The sequence below is a fragment of the Ciconia boyciana genome, chromosome 3 (genome assembly GCF_034638445.1).
Source record: "Ciconia boyciana chromosome 3, ASM3463844v1, whole genome shotgun sequence".
NCBI lineage: Eukaryota > Metazoa > Chordata > Aves > Ciconiiformes > Ciconiidae > Ciconia > Ciconia boyciana.
Genome location: NC_132936.1, coordinates 84,425,926 through 84,448,014, shown reverse-complemented (window position 1 = coordinate 84,448,014; position 22,089 = coordinate 84,425,926). Strand labels below are relative to the sequence as shown.

Genomic DNA, 22,089 nt, shown 5'->3' with positions numbered 1-22,089 from the left:
CAGGGACACCCAAATGTGCGGTCAGAGCTTTGCTGTGGCTCTATCCATCCTGCTGCGCTGCCAGGGGGGTGGAGCAGGAGCGTGGGAGGGCTCCTGCTTGCCGCAGGGCAAGGCACCATCGCCCCTGCAGCCTCATCTGCCAAATTCCCTCTCAAAAGGTGCTTCTAAAAGGGTCAGCAGCTCTGACACAGCGTGGGCCTGAGGGACTGCGAGCTTTGGGGTTAGGCTGTGGGCTGGCTCGCAGTCCCTGGGTTGCTCCCGGAGAAGCCCCAGCAGCTGTCCCTCCTCCTGGTTGCCAGTCCCAGGAAGAAGATTTTGTTTTGGGGTTCATCCCGAGGCTATCCCCCAGCACACCGGACAGTGCCACCCTCGATGGCTGCTGCTTTTCACATGGGCTGTACAGAAAGGGAAGATAAGGGGAAAGAAAATGCATCTCGCCAGGAAACTCCTCACTACGTTCCTCTGCAGACAGAAGCATCCCCAGCACTCCCATGGTGGCAAACGAAGCTGGACTGGCATGCCCTGCCAGTCTCTAGGGACAAGTGTCTCCTCACTCACATTTTGTCACCAGTCACGATACCACGTCTGCCCAAGAGCAAATAGCTCAGTCCTCCTGCGAGCCCCTTCCTCCTGTGCTGAGGCCCCTTGCTGGCCTGTCACCAGGGTGGGAGGTGGCCAAGTTCCTCCTTGGGCATGGAGGTGGCTTCTCAGGAAGCCCCCCTTCCCCCCACCCGCTGCCCCTCACCAGTGCCAGGTGCCACGGTGAGGGGCTGGGGTGTGTGGCAGGAGCATCTCATGGCCCCCACCACCCTGGCCCCAGCTCTGGGTCTCTGCTTCATTGCTGCTTTCCCAAGGCAGTGCTGGTAAGAAACGAAGGACAGCTGCACATGGCTGAGACCACCACCCGGGTCTGCTTCCCTGCTCCCTCCACTCCTGCTGCCCCTTCGGGAAGGGAGGGATCCAGAGCAGGATTCGTCCCCCAGCACGTGTCACCTGCCACGGCACAAGACCTAGCCTGGCCGGGAAGCTGCTGGAGAGCCCCTGACCACTCCGGCTCTTCACACATGGCCATGCACCCGGGAGAGCACGAGAAGCATCTTCGCTCCAGCGTGTGTGTGCCCGTGTGGGTATCCCTACACACAAGTCGGCTTCTTTCCCCCCAGACCACAGCTGTATCCAGCGGTGAGAGATGGCATGTGCAGACCAAGGAGCAAGCTGCAAGCATGGGAGAGCAGTGGTCAGCCCTCTACACACCTCCTCTGCTGGTGTCCCACCAGCGCTGCAGCTGACTGCGCCTCAAGATGGCTGAAGACCACAAAAATACGCCTTCCTTTTTTCTACTTTTATGAAAATGGCCAGCATGGCCAGCTAGGATAGCAGCAACACTCCCCTGCCTCCAAGATCACTGCAGAATACCCTTGTTTCTGTACTCAAAAATCCCAGTTAATTTATTTTGAAGTTACGGCTACCTGGGCAGGTGGGTGGGCAAGCACAGACACCAGCTGGCCAGGCCGGGCTTTTGGCAGGTACATTTTGCAACGATTCCCAGAGCAGCCTCTTGGCTGCCACCACCGCAAGGCTGGCCAAGCTCTCCTGCCAAGCTCTCCTGCTGGAGAGCAACGCTTCCCGAAAAGTTAACTCTCGGCTGCTCCACGCAGCCAGGGCTAACAACCTCTTCTGAGCACTGAAAGCATTGCCTGGGTGGGCGGGCAGAGAGCTCCTCAAACGGTGGGCAGAAAATAGGTATTATTACCGTTATCGCTGTTAATATTAATAAGTGCCTGCTGGTGCAGTGAGGCAGGAGGGACGCACTGGCGCCTTTTCCTTGCAGTTACTCCTGGCCCTGGCAGGACCCCCTTGGTGCCGGGGCGGTGGGTTACTCACCTGCCCGGCTCTGCTGCCAGAGGACACTGCGTGCTGAGGGCTGCCAAAACGGCAGCAGGGTCAGCAGGGAGCTGCGAGGTTTTCTGATAACCCCCCCTCCACGCGGCTCCGTTGCAGCTGCGGAGCAAGCGTTCACGTGGGGTGTAGGACTAAGGGTGTAAGCAAACATTCGCGGTGCCACGGGGAGAGCAGCCCCAGGGGAGCAGGCCTGCTGCCCCGCTGCCTGCTGTGCTGCCTGGCCCCGTGTCCACAGCTGCCGGCCAGAGGCAAGTCCCTGTGTGCCAGCGTCATGCTGATCCTCCACCAGCAACACACGCACGCACGCTTTGGCCACGGGTAGGCGAAGGCAGCCCAGCTCTCCTCTCCTTGCCGCAGCTGCTGCTGACTGACATGGGTGCAAAGGATAACTGTGCCACCCTGCAAGCCTGCTGTCGCATATAGAAAGGTGAGGGCCCCATTAAATTCACAGGCTGGGACCAGAAACGCATTGCGTGCAGCCGCGGCTTGCAGGAATGTGCAGTTAGAAACAACTAGGTCTGGTGCCACAGCCTGGGAATAGTCACTCGGAAGGGGCCGGCAAAGGCTGACACATGTCCACAGCAGCATGGAGATAGCAGCTATCCTTTGTGCCATGCTCTGGAGCAAGTTACCTCTTTTCTGAAGGAAAATGAGCAAAGGCACCAGGCTGGGGGAGACGGGGGCTCTGGGAGCTCACGGGTGCCTGGGCAGGCTGCAGGGAAGGATGCGCTCCTGCTCCGCAAGGATTTCTGCACCCGCTCGGCCGTCTGTGCGGGGTGCTGCTCAACTCGGCCGGCGGGAGGAAAGGGGAAAAGGAAAGGCAGAAGAGCGAGGGGGAAGAAGGGAGACAGAGATAAGGCGTCACTTACCCTCACTCCCATGAACCTGTCCCTCAGAACGATCCATGAAAGCAAGAACACAAAAGCTTTGTTGCAGCAGAACAACACGGAGACATCCGTAGTGTTTATTTTCTTTATTGCATGTAAGTAAAGGTAGTTTGTGAGTGTCCAAAGAACACCAAAGGGTGCTGCCTTGGTAAAAAACACCTTCAGAGTCAAGCCATTGTCTCCAAAAAATCGGCAGCACTCCCTAAAACAAGGAGAGAAAGGCAGCATTATTACACAAGCCACTGAAGCGCCCGATGTAGTGCCATGATGCCCCAAAGGAGAGCCTTGCCCTGGCATCAGGACCCTGAGCTGTATTTCCCCCCTGGGGAGTCTCCTCTCACTGGCCTATACAATAAAGCTTCCTTTTAGCTCTTTTGGCTGGTTTCCCCAAGTCTGAATTGCTTCTTGTAGGCTGGCTCTTCATGGCGGAGGTTTCCCCATCCAGCATGGGTTGTAAGGGAGCTCCTCCCCGAGGACACCTGGGGCTGCGGAAGGTGCTATCGGACGTGCACAGCGAGTGCCATTGTCCAAATCGGATGCCCTGCTGGACTGCGGGCTCTGTGTGGGGGTAGCAGATGGGTTAGATGGCTTCCTTGGACTTGGCATCTCCAGTGAAGTCTGAGGAGCATTAGGGGAAACGTGGTATGTTTCGTGCACCAGGATGACTATATACCATACAATAACCCCCTCACAATTAATTGTCTCCCCAGGTTTGCTACTGCTTATTGGGGAAACCGATTTTTCCTTGGTGCCATAACACAGCTTGTGAAGCTGTACCAGGAGGTGTTTGATGAAGAGAGCTGTCAGTGAGTCACCGTAGATAAATAGTTATGAGAAGCAAGACAGGACTGTGATATAAGCTACACTGTAATCCCAGAACAGTCAGGGGACAAAATCACTCCAGAAAAACCAACCTTCAACTTTAAATATTTTGACAGAACATTTTGGACACAGTTGCTCCTGCTGTCCAGTAATTTCAGTTTTGCCCACAAGGGTAGATTGTACCCAATGAGTATCCTGATGTTTTATGGATACTCTTTGGCAAAAAGAGAGCTTGTGTCCTGTGGTGCTCCAGGCATGCCTGACTGTGCCAGGAGAGCCTGCCTATGAATATTCTAACAATCATCTATCTCATCTGCTAATGAAAATGTTACTTTTTAAAAAGACAAAACCCACCCTACCTGGAGGGCAGTCTGTGAGCATTCAGCGTCCTTTGGAGCCCAACTCAGCACTGTGGACCCTCGTGTGAGGCCTGACCCCAAGTCTACCAAAGCCACGGGACAGATGGGGAACTGGTGAGGTTTTACAGGACAGACTTTTGCACGTCTTCCTGCCCAGGGTGGGACACGGAGGGAGTCCTCTACTCGCACCGGAGCAAGCCAGCTGCCTCCGGGCCGGTGGGGAGACAGCGTTGGGTATCTCCTCCTGGGACAAGCGTGCAGTGGTGGTAGAAGACCTGCTGGGGAAGCGCTCTGCTCCAGCAGGGAGACCACCAGCCTCCTCTGGCTTTGACTGCTGGGGCCAGCAGCCGAGCTATCTCATTTCCAGGATGAAATACACTTTCTGCCTCAGTTTATCCAGGCTTCGGTGAGCCGGTCCTGCTGCATAGTTAGCTCTCGCTCATCTAGGGTGAAGAGGAAGGGTTACCAGATGCCTGGAAGCTGCAGACTCTTCTCTTTGTGGGGTTCATCTCTGGGACTAAATCCCTGCTGTTTGCTAATGTGGGCAGAGGTGCCAGAGGTGTGCTTTGCAAAGAAAGCAAGCAGGGATCCTGTAAAGAGGTGCTCCCCTGTGCCCCGGGTGCTCACCCTCGCCCTGTGTGCTGGGCAGCCCGATGCCACTGGCCTGCAGCTGGCAGTACGCAGTGTTTGCAAGTGGCTGGTATGGGCATACAGCATTTGCTAGGTGCAGCACCGCTACAAATGCCGACAACTGCTGGTGGCAAGCCCTGTGCCCAGGCACCGTGACACTGGAGTGGGTTTTCTGGCAAGTGGAGCTGAGCAGGGCTGCCACGGTGTGTGCAGCCGGGCCCTGTCAATCACAGTCCTCCGCGGGCTCCCTCTCCCTGCTCACACAGAGTGTGTACTGCTGCCGGCATCCCTTAGATTCAATGCAAAGCTTTCAAAGATCTCCTGGGCCGTACACCTATTGAGTGAGAGACCCTGCCCTATCTTAAATAAAGGCATGGTTAACAGCAAGCAACTTTATTTACTTATAGCGTATATGTTTCCCATGTACCTCCAAGACATCCAGCTGGAGGAGGCCCTGAAGATGCTCTGGTAGTTCCCCGTGAGATGAATGTGCGTGCGTGTGGCTCTAATAAGCTGGCAGAGCACGGACTCCCAGGAACACAGAGTGGTAGAGGGGAACTTCTGCCCACTGACCTTTAGGTATGTACAAGCAACCCTTTATGTTTGAGCTGGGACCCCAGGCTCTATTCAGAGCTGCTCGAGGTGCACGTCCCTGAGCTGCCTTTGCTGCCCACCTCAGGAGGCACTGAGTTCAGGAAGAAGCTACTTCTGTTTCTCTCCTTCAGCTCTAGAAGGGACCCCAGGGCGAGGAGCACAGAAATGGGCACCTCCAGAGCACATCTAGCAGGAGAAATCCCCCCCCCGCTGTGTTAAAAGAGAAACTGTCATAAAAGACTGACCGAATCTATTCCTGCCCGCATTACCAGAAATCCTGCACCTGCCGGTCTCACCTACCACCTCAATCCCAAAGCTGCCTTGCTGCTCGCTTGCTGATACAGTTTCATGTGCTGGGCTCACCCTGCTTTGCCCACGGAGCAGTGGGACTTTTGGTGTGGACAATGGCCAGAGAGGCCATAGGGAAACGCTGATGCAAAGCTCAGGCGTGCCCTAGCCCTGTGCATCCCCAGGTCACGCTGAACATGGCTCCTTCTGGGCAGGGAAGCCGCCCTGCAAACGTCCTGCAGAGCCACCCCGCTGAGACAATCCCTCCTCGACTCTCCGTAATCCTCCAGCACAAGGAGTAAATTCCTACAGCTGCCAGGCTGTTTCCAGGTAAGGTGGCAGCAGACAGCAAGGAGCTTTGGCATTGCAGTGCATAATACTGTATTTTTGAGATAAACTAGCTTCCTGCTTTATTTTCCTCGATTCTGCCGTCATGAGCTAGAGCTCCATCGTAATCACAGCAGTTGGTTTAAAAAATAAATGCAAGGCATTCGCCAAGGCAGCAGCAAAGGCCTGTGTAAGACTGGAATGGAAACGTCAAAGGAAGGATACTGGAAGGGAAGCATACTGGCTTAATCACCGCAGCACTTGCTCGTACTCAGAAGTGCCATATCCATGTTCACAGACAATCTGAAGGCTCATGACTGAAATAAAAGGCAGGATTACACTGCTGGGAGGAGGACTACATGCGGACTGAGAGAATTGCCGCCTGGTTACATGTGGCCCTTGGGAAGTGTTTCCAGAGAGATGTTACACCGTGGACGTGCTCGCCACGGGGTGTTGCTGAGGGGGCTGCTGCAGCAGGCATCTTTGCTGTGTAAGGGGATGGTGCAGGTGAGAAAGAGGGACACACGCTTGGCCTGGTTGCTTCCCGCTTTCTCAGGATGCCAACCGGGATGGCTGGCATAAAGCCCAGCTGGGAGCAGAAGCAGCTGCCCGGCTTTCAGGGCATCCTCTGCACGGGAAGACGGTGGTGGGGACAGGCGGAAACCTGCTTTAGGTATAAAATAAAGCAGTGGGCACCACACAGCACGACTCAGCCCACCTTGCTGCTGCTGTGGCACAAGCCCCCTGCAGTAACAGCCCCTGAGAAGGGGTTAGCAAGTCCCGACCAGCACCAGCCGGGCTGGATGTACCAGCCGTCTCCTCTCCCAGATGGGGATTCTGGTTCCCTGCCGCTTGTCCCAGGGTGTCCTTACAACTTAGGGTGGCCTGATGGAAATCTGTGATATTGCTCGGGAATGGCACGTAGCTGCTACGGCACTACAGGAACTGCGCTGGGATGAAAGATACTACAGAAAAGCCCAAGGCATAGAGATCTTACTGTTTGTATTTTTACTCTAAATTGTTCGCTGGTTTCTTAATCTTTCATGTACTATTTCTTGTTTTTCCTCATAATCTTTTTAGTGTGTATCTTCATTAACCCAGCAAATGGCAAATTAGCTCTGCCCCATTAGGCATGTCTCCAAGCACAACAAGACTAGCAAAATACCTCCGTCACTGTAACCAAGCATCCCCAGTGAAGTAAATCAGAAGTAGTTAGTGCCAAAATTGCATGTAAGAGTTAATCATATTGAAAGCAGGTGTTGCAGTCAAATAAAAATTGCAAATAAAATATGACAGTAAAGCTCCATTTTTTCCCCACTGAGCTCACAATCGTATGTTTAACACTGTTCACCTTCTACTGCCTGTTTTGTCTTTAACCATTGCTAGGTAGTCGAGATATTTCTCCACTGCTTTGAACCTCGTGCAAATGAATATGTAAAACTCTGCCAAGACTGGAAGGAATGCTTTTTGCTCCCATTTTGCAATAAAACCCCACCTATGAAGAGGAAAGGTAGACAAGAACCAGAAAAAGCACACACAGTGTGTTCCCCCAGACTGGGGGTTGGGTCTCTTGACACTTACTGCAGAACAAACCTATGCCAGAAAGGTTAATAAGCCATTGAAGCTGCCATTACATTTTTGGGAAGGATGTAGCAAAGTAGAAAATATCTGGGAGGAATACACATCCTAAGGGAAAACTTTGCACAGGCTGGTTGTTTCTCCTTTCCAGACTGTTAACTTTTGTTACAATTTTCTCATTGTCACAGTGTTCATACTAAGCCTTCTCCTCTGAAGCAGGTTTGGATCTGCTGTTGCTCCTAGTGGGTGGTATTTTTTCTTTGTAGACTGTGCTTCTTACTTTGACCTTGCAAGGTCTGTACCTGCAAACAGAATTTGGCCAAATTGCTCCTGATTTTCAGCAGAGTGAGCATCGCCTCCCTGGAGCACAGCAAAGCCACCACTGTGCCAGTGAATCTGGCCTCTTGATTAGAGATTGGCAGGCAAAACATGTTTTGCTAATCCCTGCACCGATTAGGCCTGCATGGATAAATAATCTGCAGATGCGCTGTTAACAGTCGTACATTTTCCATTCAATGTATGAAAAAAGAGACAGGGACTAAAATGTCATGCCATGTCTTCTGGGAGGACTCGCAAGCCAGTTGCAGTAAGCAAAAGCAAAGAAGACAGATGAGGTGCCCTGGCTGTTAAAAGGAGGGAAGGAAACTAAAACCAAGTTTAATTTCTCCCAGTGAAAAAAAAATCCTAGGACATTTTTTCCTAATTCATTCTGTAAGGGCCACAGCATCCCTCATGCATTACGCTCACAAGTGGAGGTATGTAGAAGACTGCTGTGCAGATAAAAGACACAAGTTAAGCCAAAATATTCCTCAAAAATGCTCTCCAGGGATGTACATGACGTGTCTCCCAGAAAACAGCATCATGCTCATCATCCAGCTCCGCTTCCCTCCCTCTCGAGCCAGTGCTGACCTGAAGGGCAGTCATGGCAAAATCAGCTGCTCAGGTGAGCGGCTTTCAAAGCAGTGCAAGCAAAGGGTGAGCTCATGAAACCCATTTTACAGGTGTGCAAGCTGGGGCATGGAAAGGCAAAGTCCCTGGGTACTTGAAAGAGGCAGGCTGATGGCTACCTGTAGGCTGCACCTTTGGAGAGCTGGGGATTCGTTTTTCCCGCATGTTTATTTTACAGCCAACTCCTGTCACTTATCAAGACAGCCCCCGAGCGCCTTCTTCCTGAGTCACCACAGGTTCACATGCCAGCAGAACAGTTGTATGGAGGCTCCTGTGGCGTGTCCCAGATCATAAAACGCTGCAAATAAATCTGCTAGCCTCAGCATTTTACAGAGAGGTGCCCGGCATTCCTGCGATGGCTTTTATTGCCCCGCTGGTTCGAGGCTCCTACAACAAAATCTGTACACCCCTGCCTCCAGCTTTCCTCCCAAGCACCCGGAGCAGCTCAGGAAAGCTGCTTCCCAGTGCTGGGAGGGCACAAGCTCCTCCTTGGCTTCTGCAGGACAGAGGTCCAAGACCTGCCCTGGGTGTGCCGGTGCCCCTCGCCTGCCCCGCTGCCTGCACTGCCTGCTGAGGCATGCCACAGCCTGTGGCCATTAGCCAGAGGACAGGGCCAGGGGAGCAGCCATGTTGCTCCTCAGAGATGCCCTGTACTTATCCAGTCTGGTCTGTCTGTGCTGGGGACTGAACTAGGGCTGCAGAGCCTGCCCTTTCAGTCTCTCATTATACCTTGCCTAACGGGAGACTGCAGCCCGGCAGGTAACATCAGGCCCGGTGACAGCACTGGTTTCTGGACTCAGAGGCAAGGGGTGACCCTTTCTTTCCTGGCATGTTTCAAGTGGCTGTTTAACTAATACTGCCCACGGTAATGGCTGGTGATGGGGCACCATTAAGCGGTTTAGGGAGTGATGCATCACAAGCAGGCATTTTTCCGTTACCAGATCTGTGCCTGAGAAGAGCTGAAGAAATGCTTGGCTAATGTCAGAAAATCTCAAGTTTGGAGCATCCTGTCCTTAGAAAGGACAAGGTAGCAAGCCCAGGCTTTCATAAAAGCACCATTTTTGCAGCTGATTTCACAGGGAAAAGTTTCTTTAATTGATTGCTCCTGTCTTCAGGGTCAGGTCAATTTGAGAGCATGTCTACAAATCTTACGTGGCAGGAAATTCAAGCAGCAGGTCACTCATGGACCGTGCTGTGCTGTGCTGTGCTGTGCCAGCATGCTGCTCCCCGCCCAGCAATGAGCCAAGGTCCACGCCAAGCACATCCGCTCACGGCTGCCACGGTAAGGATTTCACCCCTCCCGTGCTGTCCCGCCATGTGCCTGGGGCCCATGCTGGCGGGGGGTCCCCCGATGAAAAGCAGAGTGGGTTGCAGGGCTGTGCTCTAGCCCCAAGCCCAGCTGTGGGAAGGTGGCAGAGGGCAGCTACCGTGAGGTGTGGGGGCTGCTCACACAGGAGGTTTAGGGCTGGATATGGCCCCACGGTTGCTGGCATCGGACCACCTGTGAAGGGGCAACACTGTTGGTGGGGCTTTCCCCCACAGGTGGAAATGGCTTTTACGGTCCCTTCCTCTAGCACAGTTCAGTGGCACAACATGCTGCTCCACCACAATGTATAATTCAAAACATTTACTTCCAGCTTCATTTAAACGCAGGGTTCGTGTGACGTGTCTCAGGGTTTGGCTGTCTGAGGTAACACAGGACCCAGGGACATCAGACTATGGAGGAGAGAGGTGGAAGATGGGGCAGTGCTGCCCACTTCCAGCTCCAAGCAACTGGGGGCTTCCTTCAGAGGGACTGTGGGGTGGCAGGTCCTGCCATGACCCCCAACAGATCATCCCACCCCTGCTGAGACCTGTGAGCTGCAGCAGATGGTGCCTGCAAGGAGCTCTGTGCCTCTTCTGACCTTCCAGGTGTGGCTGGCAGCAACCCTGGGGAGGGAGTTTGGAGGCTTGGGGTGGGGGCAAGCCTGCAAATCGCACCCCCTTCCCACTGCCTGTGCCCCCCGAGACCCCCTTGCCAGACCTCCTTCCTGCGGGAGGGAACGGAGGCAAACCACAACCCACAGCTCCTTCCCAAGCTTGCAGGGGGAGAGAAGCAATGACCTGGCCAGGGAATGCCAAACCTTGAAACTAAGAAAGGATGGAGAATTTCCTGGTGTCAGGTACCCCACGCCTGCTTTTCTCAGCTCTGGGGGTGAATTCGTGCAGAGTTAGTACATAGAAAAAGGCCTGAACTGAAGCTTAAAGCAAAAGGTGGATCTGGGGTTTGTCACCAAACCTACCTGATTACATGAACTGAAAAATAACTGTTCAAGGGGTTAAGCAGTTTCTCAGAAACGGACGTTATCTAAAATAGTCTAATGGCTTGTTAATGCCCATTGTCCCGTGCATATTTTTCTGTAAGCATGCTATTAAATGCAAGAAATCACCACAGAAGTCAATCCAGTATCCAGCTGCCACTTTTAAACGTCTGTGTCTGATGTTGGCCATTACTTGTTTCTACACATGATTTGAGGCTGATGTTCTGCCTTTAAACTTTTACCTGTTCTGGGAGTTTCCAGCTCATTTGCAGAAAACTCGTTCTGATAGGCAATGAAATGAGAAAATTGTCTTCTCTTAAATGAAACAAAAAATCTCCAGGCTGATCTTTCTTCTCTGAACTAGAGAGACAGAAGCAATTGGTTTTGCTCAGCACTGTACACGTGCCAAACTAGGCATTTGCACAATAAATGGTCCCAGGAAATGCTTAGCTATGGATTTACATAATACACCAGAATGGCTCCAAAAGAAGCAAATAATACAAATCTTACAAACCACCTGAATACACATTTCCAAGACAAGCCTTAGCACACACTCAGAAGCCTTAATGAGAGACTGTTTAAACTAACATTTAAAAAAAAAGTTTAAAAAAACAAGACCAAACCAGAGGGAAAATTCACCTACTGTAAACTGCCTTAGCAAAACAGCAGGGTGGGAGTCTTGGGCTGCAGAAGCACAGGGCAAAGTCTGCAGCTTCCCCTGTGGGATGGCCCTCCGTCCCACCATTTGCTGCGTCTGTGGCACTAAACCTGTTCAGTTTGCCTCCACCCATTTCCAGTGAAGAGCAGTAGTGCCGGGACTCTACAGCTTTTACATACATGACTGCAGCAAAGGCTGCAGGAAGTGGATCACATTCGGATGAATATTTCATTTAATTTTTGCACCTGAACATACTGCAGAATTTTGCATCTAGGTTGTTTGTTGTGGGAGCGGGGCCGCCAGCCACCCCTGACAGGACATGAGGGAAAGCACTAAGGAGAAGATAAGGTTGTGCAGCAGCACCACTGCGCTGCCGATACTTTAGAGGAAGAGCACCAGCTGTAGCAGTGCGAACAGACATTGGAACAGATTTCCCAGAGAGCCACATCTGACCACGAGCACCAGAGTGAGCTGAGCTCAGTCTGGGGTGTGTTATCACAGAGACCAGATGGTCCCTCCGAAGTCCCCCTCCAGCTTGCTGCGTGGGGCAGGCTGGCATCTGCGGGTCGTCCGTCAGGCCTGAGGGGATGTGCCATTTTGGAAAATGCAGCAAGTATTGCTGGCAAGAAGCAGCTTTTGATGTGACAACATGCACTCAGCAATCAGACGGCGGAAGTTATCACACGGTGCATTATCCAACATTTTCTGCCTTTACGCCTTAGAGGTACCCAGAGCCTGCATTGCTTTATACTCTTCTAGATAATCGGCGTTATACAAATAAAATGTAATACTGTTGCTATACGCAAGCTCCAAAACCCACAGACCAGGCAGACATCACAGTTGGACATAGCGATGAGCTTTTTAGTTACGCCCAAAGACTGCTTCACAGAGCAGCTGGTTACTGAGCCCGTGAGGAGATGCAACCCCTGACTTGGTCTGGTGTAGCACACAGGATCGGCCTTAAATCTTAGTCAGAGCCCACTAGAGCAGTGTCCAGGAGGTACTCAGACTGGACATTTCCCCTCTGCAGCAGCAGTGGCTGAAGCTGGAAGGGGCAGCGAGGGGAATGAAGCTTCACAGGTGCCTGGGGATGACTGGTGTGCCCATAGTGCACGCAGAGGGCAGGTTCCTGCTGTGTTTGGGGCAGGGCTGGAGGATGAGCGAGAGGGAACTGGCCCATTTGCACGGCGGGGTGCGAGGGAGGGAGGATATGTCAGGACCTGACATCATGCCCAAATGGAGTAAAGAGAAAGGACCGTCAGCCCTGACAGCACCACATAAAGCCACGTGCAGGCAGGCCACGGCAGAGCGTGAAGAGCAGTTAGCGAGCTGGATCAAAGCGAACGACGGTCCTTACGGAGTTATGGGGCAAACTGACAAAACGAGCAGCAGCAAGTTGCCAGACAGCATTTACTCAAGAGTTTAAAAAAGCCCAACAATGAAACGGGGAATTCCTAACAGGGCTCTCTAACTTTGCCCTTAAAACCGCCTTCCTGCCCAAAGCAAACATCACATCGATTCTTTAAATCTAATTAGTGTTGTGATTGTGGCTGGCCATCCATTTTGAAGATGACCATTGCTGGTTAAAGACTGCATTGCATCACCTTTTCCTCCTCCTGAGTTCATCAAGGAGCAATGACAACGGGGAAGGCCCGATTCAAGGAGCACGCTGACACAGCCGGGGCACTGCTGCTGCTTGCAAGTATTTTCAGCCCAGTGGAATGGCTGGTGAGCAGGTGCCCTTAGGGCCTGACTCCAGCAGGATGGCTCCTGCTTACACCATGCACCTGATGACTGCCGTCTTCAAAAACAGGACAGCGACTGCTGGGAGCAGCTGAGTGCTAATGAATTCAGACCTTCCTGAGGATCTGCTGCACCAGTCAGGTAGAAGTGGCCACAGTCAGGGAGGTGGCCACAGTCAGTCAGGTAGAAGGGCCGCTGGCTCTCCAGACGGACCGCTCCCCCGGAGGCTCTGGCTCCCTGCTTTTATCACGTGCAGCCGAAATTAAAAAACCCCGCAGGGCTCAGCTCCGCAGCTGCTCTGCGCTGCTGCTGCCAGGTGCCAGCAGCGCCGCCGGCCTGAGGGAAAGCCTCTCGCCTGGGCCGGGAGCAGTGCGGAGCAGCCCTGCTCAGGGCCGGGGACAGCACGGCCCCAGCCTCCCCAGCGCCCTGGGGCCGGCCGGGGGGCTGCACCCCAGCTTTTGGGAAGGGCACCCCAGCTGTCAGAGGAGCCGCTTCAGGGCCCCTGTCCTCACCCAGCGTGGCTGGGTGCCGCGCTGAGGAGTGGGGCTGCGTCCAGGGCGGCCCAGGAGATGCACCGGAACCAAAGTCACACCTCGCTTGTGTCCTGCATGGCCCAGGCCACCACATGACCGTGTTCGCTGATGTTGGCCTTTAAAAGGTGAGTTAATCGAAATTTTGGGGGAAAAAAGCCCTGAAGCACAAACCCTCATAGTTTTCAATGTTACCTAAGCAGTTTAGGCAATTCCCTGCAGGTCCCAGCAGTTTGGAGAGGCACCTCAAGCAATGTTACAACACTTCAGTTACTGAGAAGATGAAAAGTCTCCCAGGGAAGGCACCGGAAAGGGCGCTGGGAGCCTGGATTTGAGGTCCATGGTGATGCTCTATGACAAATTCCCCGTGTGAGCGTGGCCGAGTCACCCAGCCAGCCTGTCCCCACTCGGCTCGGCAGTGGGGCGCGAGGGTACAGGCTCGCTGTTATTTCCCAGGGCTGTGTTGAGGTAAATGCAGGCAAGCATTTGTGCGGCATTCGGCGTGTGGTGAGGGACAGCATATACAAACTAAGGCAGAGAAAACCTAAACATTAGGCTCTCAAGGCCTTCACTGCTGGAGTCAACATCGTCACTGCTCTCTGTCATCATCCAAAATTTCCATTGACGTCAGTGGATGTTCTGGGTGTGAAAGGCCTGCAGAGTCTGAAACTGTGCAGCGATCGCTTGCGGATATCTTAAGCTTGGCCTGATGTGATTTATATCCGGCTTGTACTCTTCAGCTGTGACCTGAACCACTTACTACTTTTTGGAATAGTCAAAATGAAACTTTCAGGAGAAGCTGGCCAGCTGGCCTCCTGTGAATTGGATTTTTGTAGTGGTTGGTAGAGGCAGACAAAAAAGCATGCAAGAATAAAATGCTTTTCTAATAGCTGCTGTCTTGGCTTCTGGAAATGGGGGTTTTTGGCTCTGCTGATTTAGAAGCACAGTGCTGACAGGAGGGGGAACAGTGCTGTTGTGTCTTGGGAGAGGGAAGGAACAAGACAAGAGGCAATACAAGGAGGAGAGAAATGTCTCAGTGATAACACTGGCTGCGCAAGCATCCTGAGATAGCTATTACTGAAACACACGTATATATGTATGTTGGAACATGTATCTAGAATACACATATGCACATACACTCACACGCGCATTTACTTCGGACCTTTACGTCTGTGGATTGTCAGAAAGACTCTGCATGGAGATACGGTTCCAGCTGGGCATAGCCAGCCCATGGCCCTTCTTGCTGACGATGCCAGCCTTAGGCTGTGGGCATAAACTACTGGCTCTGTAAATCCTCACTCTATAGCAGCAACATGCTGTAGTACAGAAAATGCGGGAAATAAATCAACTTCATAACCTAAGTACTAATTGTTCAGCACCATGACAGGATACTGGGACAGCTGGGAACAGGAAGGCACGTGAGTCAGGAGATACCAAAAGAGACACCATCAACTTGGCAGCTAGTCAATGAAAAGAAAGTTAGTTATACAAAAAAGAAAGCTGAGAGCTCACTGACATAAGAGAGAAGCTGACATTTACGACGCACAAATTGCCTCTAGATGCATTAAGTAAACCAGGATATAGAAAGGAAATAATCTTTTCTAAATACTTGTATTTGTGGTCATTTTTAGAGTACCTTGTATCAAGAACAGGTGAATCTTTTCTGTGTGAAGTTTGTTTGCCTTTTTAATTGCACTGCTGATGTCCATTTAACACAAAACCAGAGCACACTCTGCCCCGTACTCCTTTACTCTCTGTCCTTCAGCAATGTCATCCCAATCCCGCCCACAGCAGCGCAGCAGGGAGGGGAGCGAGTCCTGAATGACCCATGGAAGTGGAGTGAGGAGGTCTCGAGGCACTGTGATGGCATCTACCCTCATCCCAGAGCCTGATTTAACAGCACCCTTCAGAGCGTAGTGATCTTCGAAAAGCAGCCTGTGAGAGATTGAGAAACTCGGCAGTCTTACATCACGTGAAGTGAAGGAGTACAGCTGATGAGTTTGGTGCTAAAAGGGTGGTGTTATAAAATACAATGTACAACACTTCTGAGAATCATATTTCCAAGCAGCTTTACTTGTTTTGACCTTCCTCCCAATAGGCTAGTCCTTCAGAAAACATGTTCTATGATACGTTGCTGTTGCCGGCTGCATTAATTTTGTGTAAGACCTTAGTATAAATGGTAAAAACAGAGTGATATGTAACACAAATTGAACGGCTTCTCTCTCCGTTACTGGAACATTTAGGTCTCTCAAGTGACATACAATAACTGAGAATGGCTTGGAAATCAATTACCTGTTGTCCGAGAGAAATACGTAATTTTTGGCTCCCCATATGAGCACTTTCTTATTTGAACAGTAAACAGGCAAAGTTGAAAATACTGACACACACTGTGTTTTTAAAGAAGGATGGGATAGCACAGAAATGGAGCCAGAGCAGCTGAAACTCCAAGGGACTGTGCTCATGGAAAGTTAGATAGATACAGCTCCAGTGAAGAGCTGTGGGAACTCGTGTGGTTTGGATCTCTGAGGACATGTTCTACTAATGGTGGTCAAAGAGTTGTAAATTTTTATTTTCATTCAATTTGCAGTGAAACAAAATATTCATTGACTGAAACAGAAGCTTCTAAGGAAGGGTACAGGTTAAAAAAAACTTTTACAAAAAATACTGAAAGAGGTTTTGAAATTGTTCCATTTGAACATTTTATGTGAAATCTGCCTTTTTAATTCAAAATGAATATTCAGTAAATCTATAGTGGAAAATAATGGAAGTGATCAAAATCAGCAGAAAATATTAAAAAATAATAGGCAAGAATGTATTTTAGTTGAAAGGTGGTTTTATTTTCATTTTCCATCTGTGGATGCTCTTGGATTTTGCCTTTAATCCGTTTGGAACAAGATTTCTTTTAAAATTTCAAAATGCCTCCTGGAAAAAGAAAATAATTGCCTCCCCAGTCTATTAATGGCCCTTTGTATTATCCCTTAACAACTCTTCATTGTGACTGCATAAAAGGCACTGCTGACCCAAGCTTCATAGCCAAGAAAGAACTATGTCTCAAGGTAGGGGAGTTTTCCCTCCATAGCCTTAAAATATCATTTATAGTTGTCTTCGTAAATAAGACCTACAGGAGCAAATATTAAAAGAAACCATAAACCTGACTCTGCTAGAGAGATCATGCACATGCCAGTTCAGGAGCCTTGTCTCTAAGGATTTTCTCCCCCCTACGTTCCAGAGTTACAAAGGAGTCTGTAAAATTACATGAGGATCCTATGTAAAAGCAAAACCTTCTCTGAAGACTCTTCTCAAGACAGAGAGTACAGAGCATCAACTTAATTTTCTTTCTGAGCACCAGAGGCAGGTCCAGAGGATGGATCCAGGCCACATTTGTCTTTCAGTCTTCTTGCACTCAGAGGGGTCTACATCCCCGTAGTTCTTCTTTCAAGCTCTTTTTATGCCTATGGATTGATGGGCTACTCACTCTTACATGGTTCAGATGCTGAATCTCAGTTTCATGCTCCATCATTCTGCAGGCCATGAGCTTTCCTCCTTTATACCCTCCAAAGAAGCGAGGAGGACAACTGAGTTTCATGCTGGGTCCTTCCTCCAGAGAGGGAGCTGAGTTATCACAGAGCAGCTCTAGGAACATGCTTTGCCTCTGCTCTTGCAGCTCAGAAGACTTCCAGCTCCTTCCATCAGCTCCTTGCAACTTCCCAGACACTCCCAGTGGAAAGCCCTTGACATTTCAGAATTCTGGAAGATGGTAACCCTTGCTTCTCCTCCTCTGCTGAAGCCAGCAGCCTCTGTTTCCAAAGGAGTTACAGCCCCTTCTCTTGAGAGCTGTGTCATTTGCATGGGAGAAAGAGCTCCTTATGGGCTGGGTATACCCAGGGTGTAAAAAGGTGTCTCCAGAGGTATGCCATTAGCAGCCACATGCCCATACGCATCTTCTCTGGGATGTGGCCAGTGAGAGAGGAGAGCTACGAAGCAGTCCATTAGACAGCGACAGATGCAGATGCCCCCCAGCTGTGGCAGGAATGATGAACTCCAGCAGAGCCTTGCTTGCTGATGCTGATGTGAACTTGGGGTCCAGAAGCAGGAGAAATAGCGAACAAATGCCCCAGATTCAAAGAGCCACAGTGACCTCATTATACATATTGTTGTACTGGACGGATCAGGTCTTTAAAACTGGTGTCAGCTGCCAAGGCTATTAAGTCTTATGCTCATCTGAATTCCAGAATGGTGTAGCTTTATTTGCCTCCCAGGTTACTACTGGAAGTGTGGAGTGGCACATATGTGGGTAACCCTTGTGCCCCCACTGTTGGCTATTAGAGCAGCCACATCTGGCACTGGCTTTTCTTCCAGCTGCTGTCAATGTCCTACTCTGGACTTTTCAGCCAACATCCTCATTAGAGACAAAATAAGAACACAAATACCTAATGGGGTTGTTAGCCCTCGATTGCTTCATTCAGAATGAAGTAAAGCAAGCATGGTATTAAAAAGAACAGAGAAGAAATATAAGGGGAGAGAGAGATCAGATGATAGGAATTGATTAATTCTACAAGTAAACTAAGAGATTATGGCACTGAGGTGATTACGCTGCTTAGAGGTTATAAGAAAATGAGATCTATTTGAAGTCCCCGGAAAGACCTGAACTGAGAACAGTGCTGAGAGATACTCAGGAATTTGAAGGAAGCAGAACTTAAGGAGGTTTCAGATTTGCCAAATTTAAAAACCAGACTCAAAGTTCAGATGGTGGAGCAAAAGGGCGCTTGCGGCTAAAAATTGCTGGAAGCCATGAGCGCCCCTCTGAATGGGACGCTAGCCATTATTATTTATGTGTTTGGATGGGATACGTAGCTGTTTTTCAGAGGCCAGGAAGAAATTTGCTTTGAATCTGAAGCCTTCCACAGATACTGTGCTTCAGAGTGCTGATCTGTGTGTTTTACAAATGTTAAATTATTTATATGAAATATTTCATCTTTTTAAGGTTTTACTCTTACACAATAAGAGATGGTGGAGCATCAAAAATCTCTGGCCGGGGTCTGGTGCCACAGAAGTAGGAAAATACAAAGGAATGGGGTCTTGTCATTAATGTGCACATGTGGGGGGAATGTTAGTGTGGTTTGGGTCAGGCTGTTACAGCACACACTGCTCTCCTTCCTAGTGACATTTTTTATATACTTGTTCTTTTTCTTTTATATTTTTATTTCCTATTAAACGGTTTCTTTTGGCTCTGCTTTGTGTGATCCTCAGTGCAAAGAAAACAGTTCTGTTCAGAGAAGCACTTTGAAAACTGCTCTGATGAGGAGCGAGCTGGTGCTTCACTAGCATCTAATGTGCCATCCTGATCTTGGCTGTGAATCCACAAATTAGGATTTCAACCTGGTCATCACTGAAGGTACCAATTTACTTTGTGAAAGACTGGAAACCAGAAAGGACCCCTTACCTCCAACAGTAATAACACAGGAACTTTTCGGAACAAGATGCAGAAGTCCTGAGCCAATGAATTGGAAAACCCATCTGCTGGTCCAAATGCCTTACTCGTGTCTTCAGCATCAAAATTGCTGAAATAATAATACAAGGTAAGCCTTCCCCTCTGCCCAGTCTGTGTCAATGAGGCATTCCCTCAGAGGTGCCTGTGAAGGGATGGACCTGGACCACACAGGAATTACCACCCTGGGTCCAGCCAAGCCCTGTCCTGTCTCCAGCAGCTGCCAGTGGTGGAAGCACTGGGACATGGCACACATGAATAAATCCTTCCCCTGGACACCCTGCCACTTTCTTGTCTTTTTCTTCCTGCTCTTCCGCTTCATCCACCTTGACTGCATTAGCCATGTACCCTCACTCAGCCTGTAAGACAAGTGTAGCTCCCTGCAGTTCAGGAGCAGTGAGAATAAATTACCATTTCATTAATTAAAGCACTCCCAACCACTTAGGTGTAAGCACAGAGCCAAAGTACAGCTCTATTGTCATTGACAGAATGATTCAAACCACTGTAATAAGCTCCTGATCATCTGCTCAGCTCAGCTTGGACTTTGCCAGCCTTGGGGAGTGTGCTGCATGTGCCCGGTCTGCCAGCCAGCCCTACCAAGTTGGGGACCTCTTTCTGTGACAAGAAACCATCCATACTGGGTGCCGTGATGGCGCTGGGATTCACTGGGACTACATCTCTGGTGAGAAAACCATACAGCTACCTTCTGGGAATTACCGTAGCAGACAGAGGAAGAGTCAGGATTATCCAGAGTGGAGATGATACACTGTCTAGGGAGAGCACCTGGAAGACTTGCAAGAAGAGTGCTTTGACATTTAAGTGGCAGAGAACGACTGCTGAGAGTAAACTTGAGGTGACTCAGGAACATAGTATCTGGATTTGCCTCAGAAATGTGACAGTGACATTTGAAACTGCCAAATGAAAATGACAGCTTTTAACCTGGATTTCCCTTAATCGGAATAGATCATGCATTTCATGCTAGAAATGTTCTGACCATTATCTGCTTCTGTGTTTATTACATTTTGATGTGCCTCTGGTAATGGCTTTAATAAAATGTCTGGAATATAGCCTGTTAAAGAGGCTTCTTACATTTAGATGCTCAGATACCATGTGATTGACTGTAGCAGGGATGAACATCCTTTTATGATAGAGGGTTTCTAAAATAAAACATAAGAACAGCAGGAAAGACCCTCACCTACTATAACCTGATTTAGGGTCACAAAAGTAATTTCTGTTCTTTAACTATTTTTGACTATATGAATCAAATGCCTTTGATCAGCTAAGTGTGCAGCACATCCATTTTTACAGCACTCACTTTTGGCTAAAATGAAATAGCTCTCTGACATACAGCTGCAGTTTATGGCATCTTCCTGGATTTAATGAGTAGAAGGAGATACAGGGAGTGTGGGACTGTGATTTTCTGAGTGAGACGGTAAGGGCTGTGCAATGAGCCTCCCTCCTGCTTGCTGGTTCTGAAAGCCGAGCTGCAGGGAGGAGAGCCAAGTATTTGCGAGATATGAAATTACCGGGTTCATTTGTCTTCCACCTTCTACTCTTGTGACATGCTTATTCCTTCCTTCATTTTTGGAAAATGACCTTGTGATCCTTACTTCCAGGATCACACTCTGCTTCCAGAGCAGCTGCACAGACAGCAGTGAAAAATCTGCTCCCTGCTACTACAGGGCAAAAGCACCGTTAGGGCAAAAAGGGCAGGGTGTCCTTGCAGCAGGAGTGGCTCCTGCTGAAACCTTGCAGCTTACCACCTAGGAGAGAAGTGGACTTTATCTAGCCATGATTAATGCCTGCCTTGTGGGCGTGCCTGCTCTTTTTTTTTAATAACGGATTTATAAAGCCCATGACTTAGACTATAATTGTAAAATGGCTTTTCTGGCCCTCTCCCAGATCTGTGGCTCCAGAGGCCAATATCAGAATGTGCTACATAATTTGCATTGGATACCCCTCGGTTGCAGTTATGGTCAGTGCAATTGCAGCCACGTACAATAGATTGCCTGGGAAATGAAAATGGTTGGGTTTATAGCAGAAAGCATGCAAGGAGGAGGCACAGGGCTGTTCTGAGTGTGGTTAAAAGCAGAGGAGAGAAGCATAGTTAGTTGGCCTGTTTTGGTGTGCCTGCAAATCCTTACACATGCATAGCAGGGGGTGTTGAAAAAATTAACAGAATTACTGCTGGGGATGTATCACAGCCTACATATTCTGTAAGCACTTATCTCAGTTTAAGTTCAGACATAGATTAATTTAACCAGATAACTTGTTGGCGTTATCTGGAAAAGCAGGTTTACATCTTTCTAAGACTCTAAGATTTCTTTCGACCTTGGATTTCATAAATGTCTTTTGGTTAAGCTAGTTCAGCCATGCTGGTCTCAGTGCTGCAAGTTTTCTGGGGGAGCTTCACAGTGAGACTTGTCATTTGCCTGCTTCTCACATAGGGCTTCCTCTTCCACTGCCATTAATAGGATCTGGACATCTTACATTATGTTCTGACATGAATGGGATGAGATTGCAGCATTATGTTGGCAGAAAGCGGAGCTCAGGCAGAAGAGGAAACAGGCCTTTTGAAAATCCTGAGTTTATCCTCATCTATAAGGACATTTGTAATTATTTCCCTTCCTGTTCATCTGCCAGGTTGTGCTGCTGCATCACATGCTGTGTTTCTTAGGTTCATGGTGAGGTCTGTGAAGGGGTGAGAAAAGCATCCCCCCGATGCCCGCGTGCTTCTGCCCGACTTTCCCTGGGCAGGTACTGTGGGACCACCGCCGCCCTCCACAGGGCCCCAGACAGCATCTGCAGAAGTCAGCAATCACCAGTTAAATGAAACCCAGCAGATTTTAGCAGATCTGTGCCTCAACCTTGACTGCAGGCTCTGTGGCACAGGCGCTGTGTTTGTTTCCCTGTTGGAAAAGCACGTAGCACAAGCTGCTGGTGTGGATCAGGATTTGCTGGATGCTAATTTCATACAAATATTAAGCAATAATGATACTTACATGGCTGTGTGAGCTAGGCAAAGGAGACACAGG

The 22,089-nt window shown here is 49.8% G+C and overlaps 1 protein-coding gene across 2 annotated transcripts in view; it reads right to left on the bottom strand.

Annotated features, from left to right (window-relative positions):
* The window catches only part of SLC35F3 (solute carrier family 35 member F3), a 190,537-nt gene that overhangs the window by 9,626 nt on the left and 158,822 nt on the right, over positions 1–22,089 (bottom strand). For both annotated transcript variants that reach the window (XM_072857986.1, XM_072857987.1), the window contains one exon: positions 2,772–2,991. In XM_072857986.1, coding sequence (XP_072714087.1) covers positions 2,772–2,991 — 220 coding nt within the window. The remainder of the gene's footprint in view (positions 1–2,771; positions 2,992–22,089) is intronic.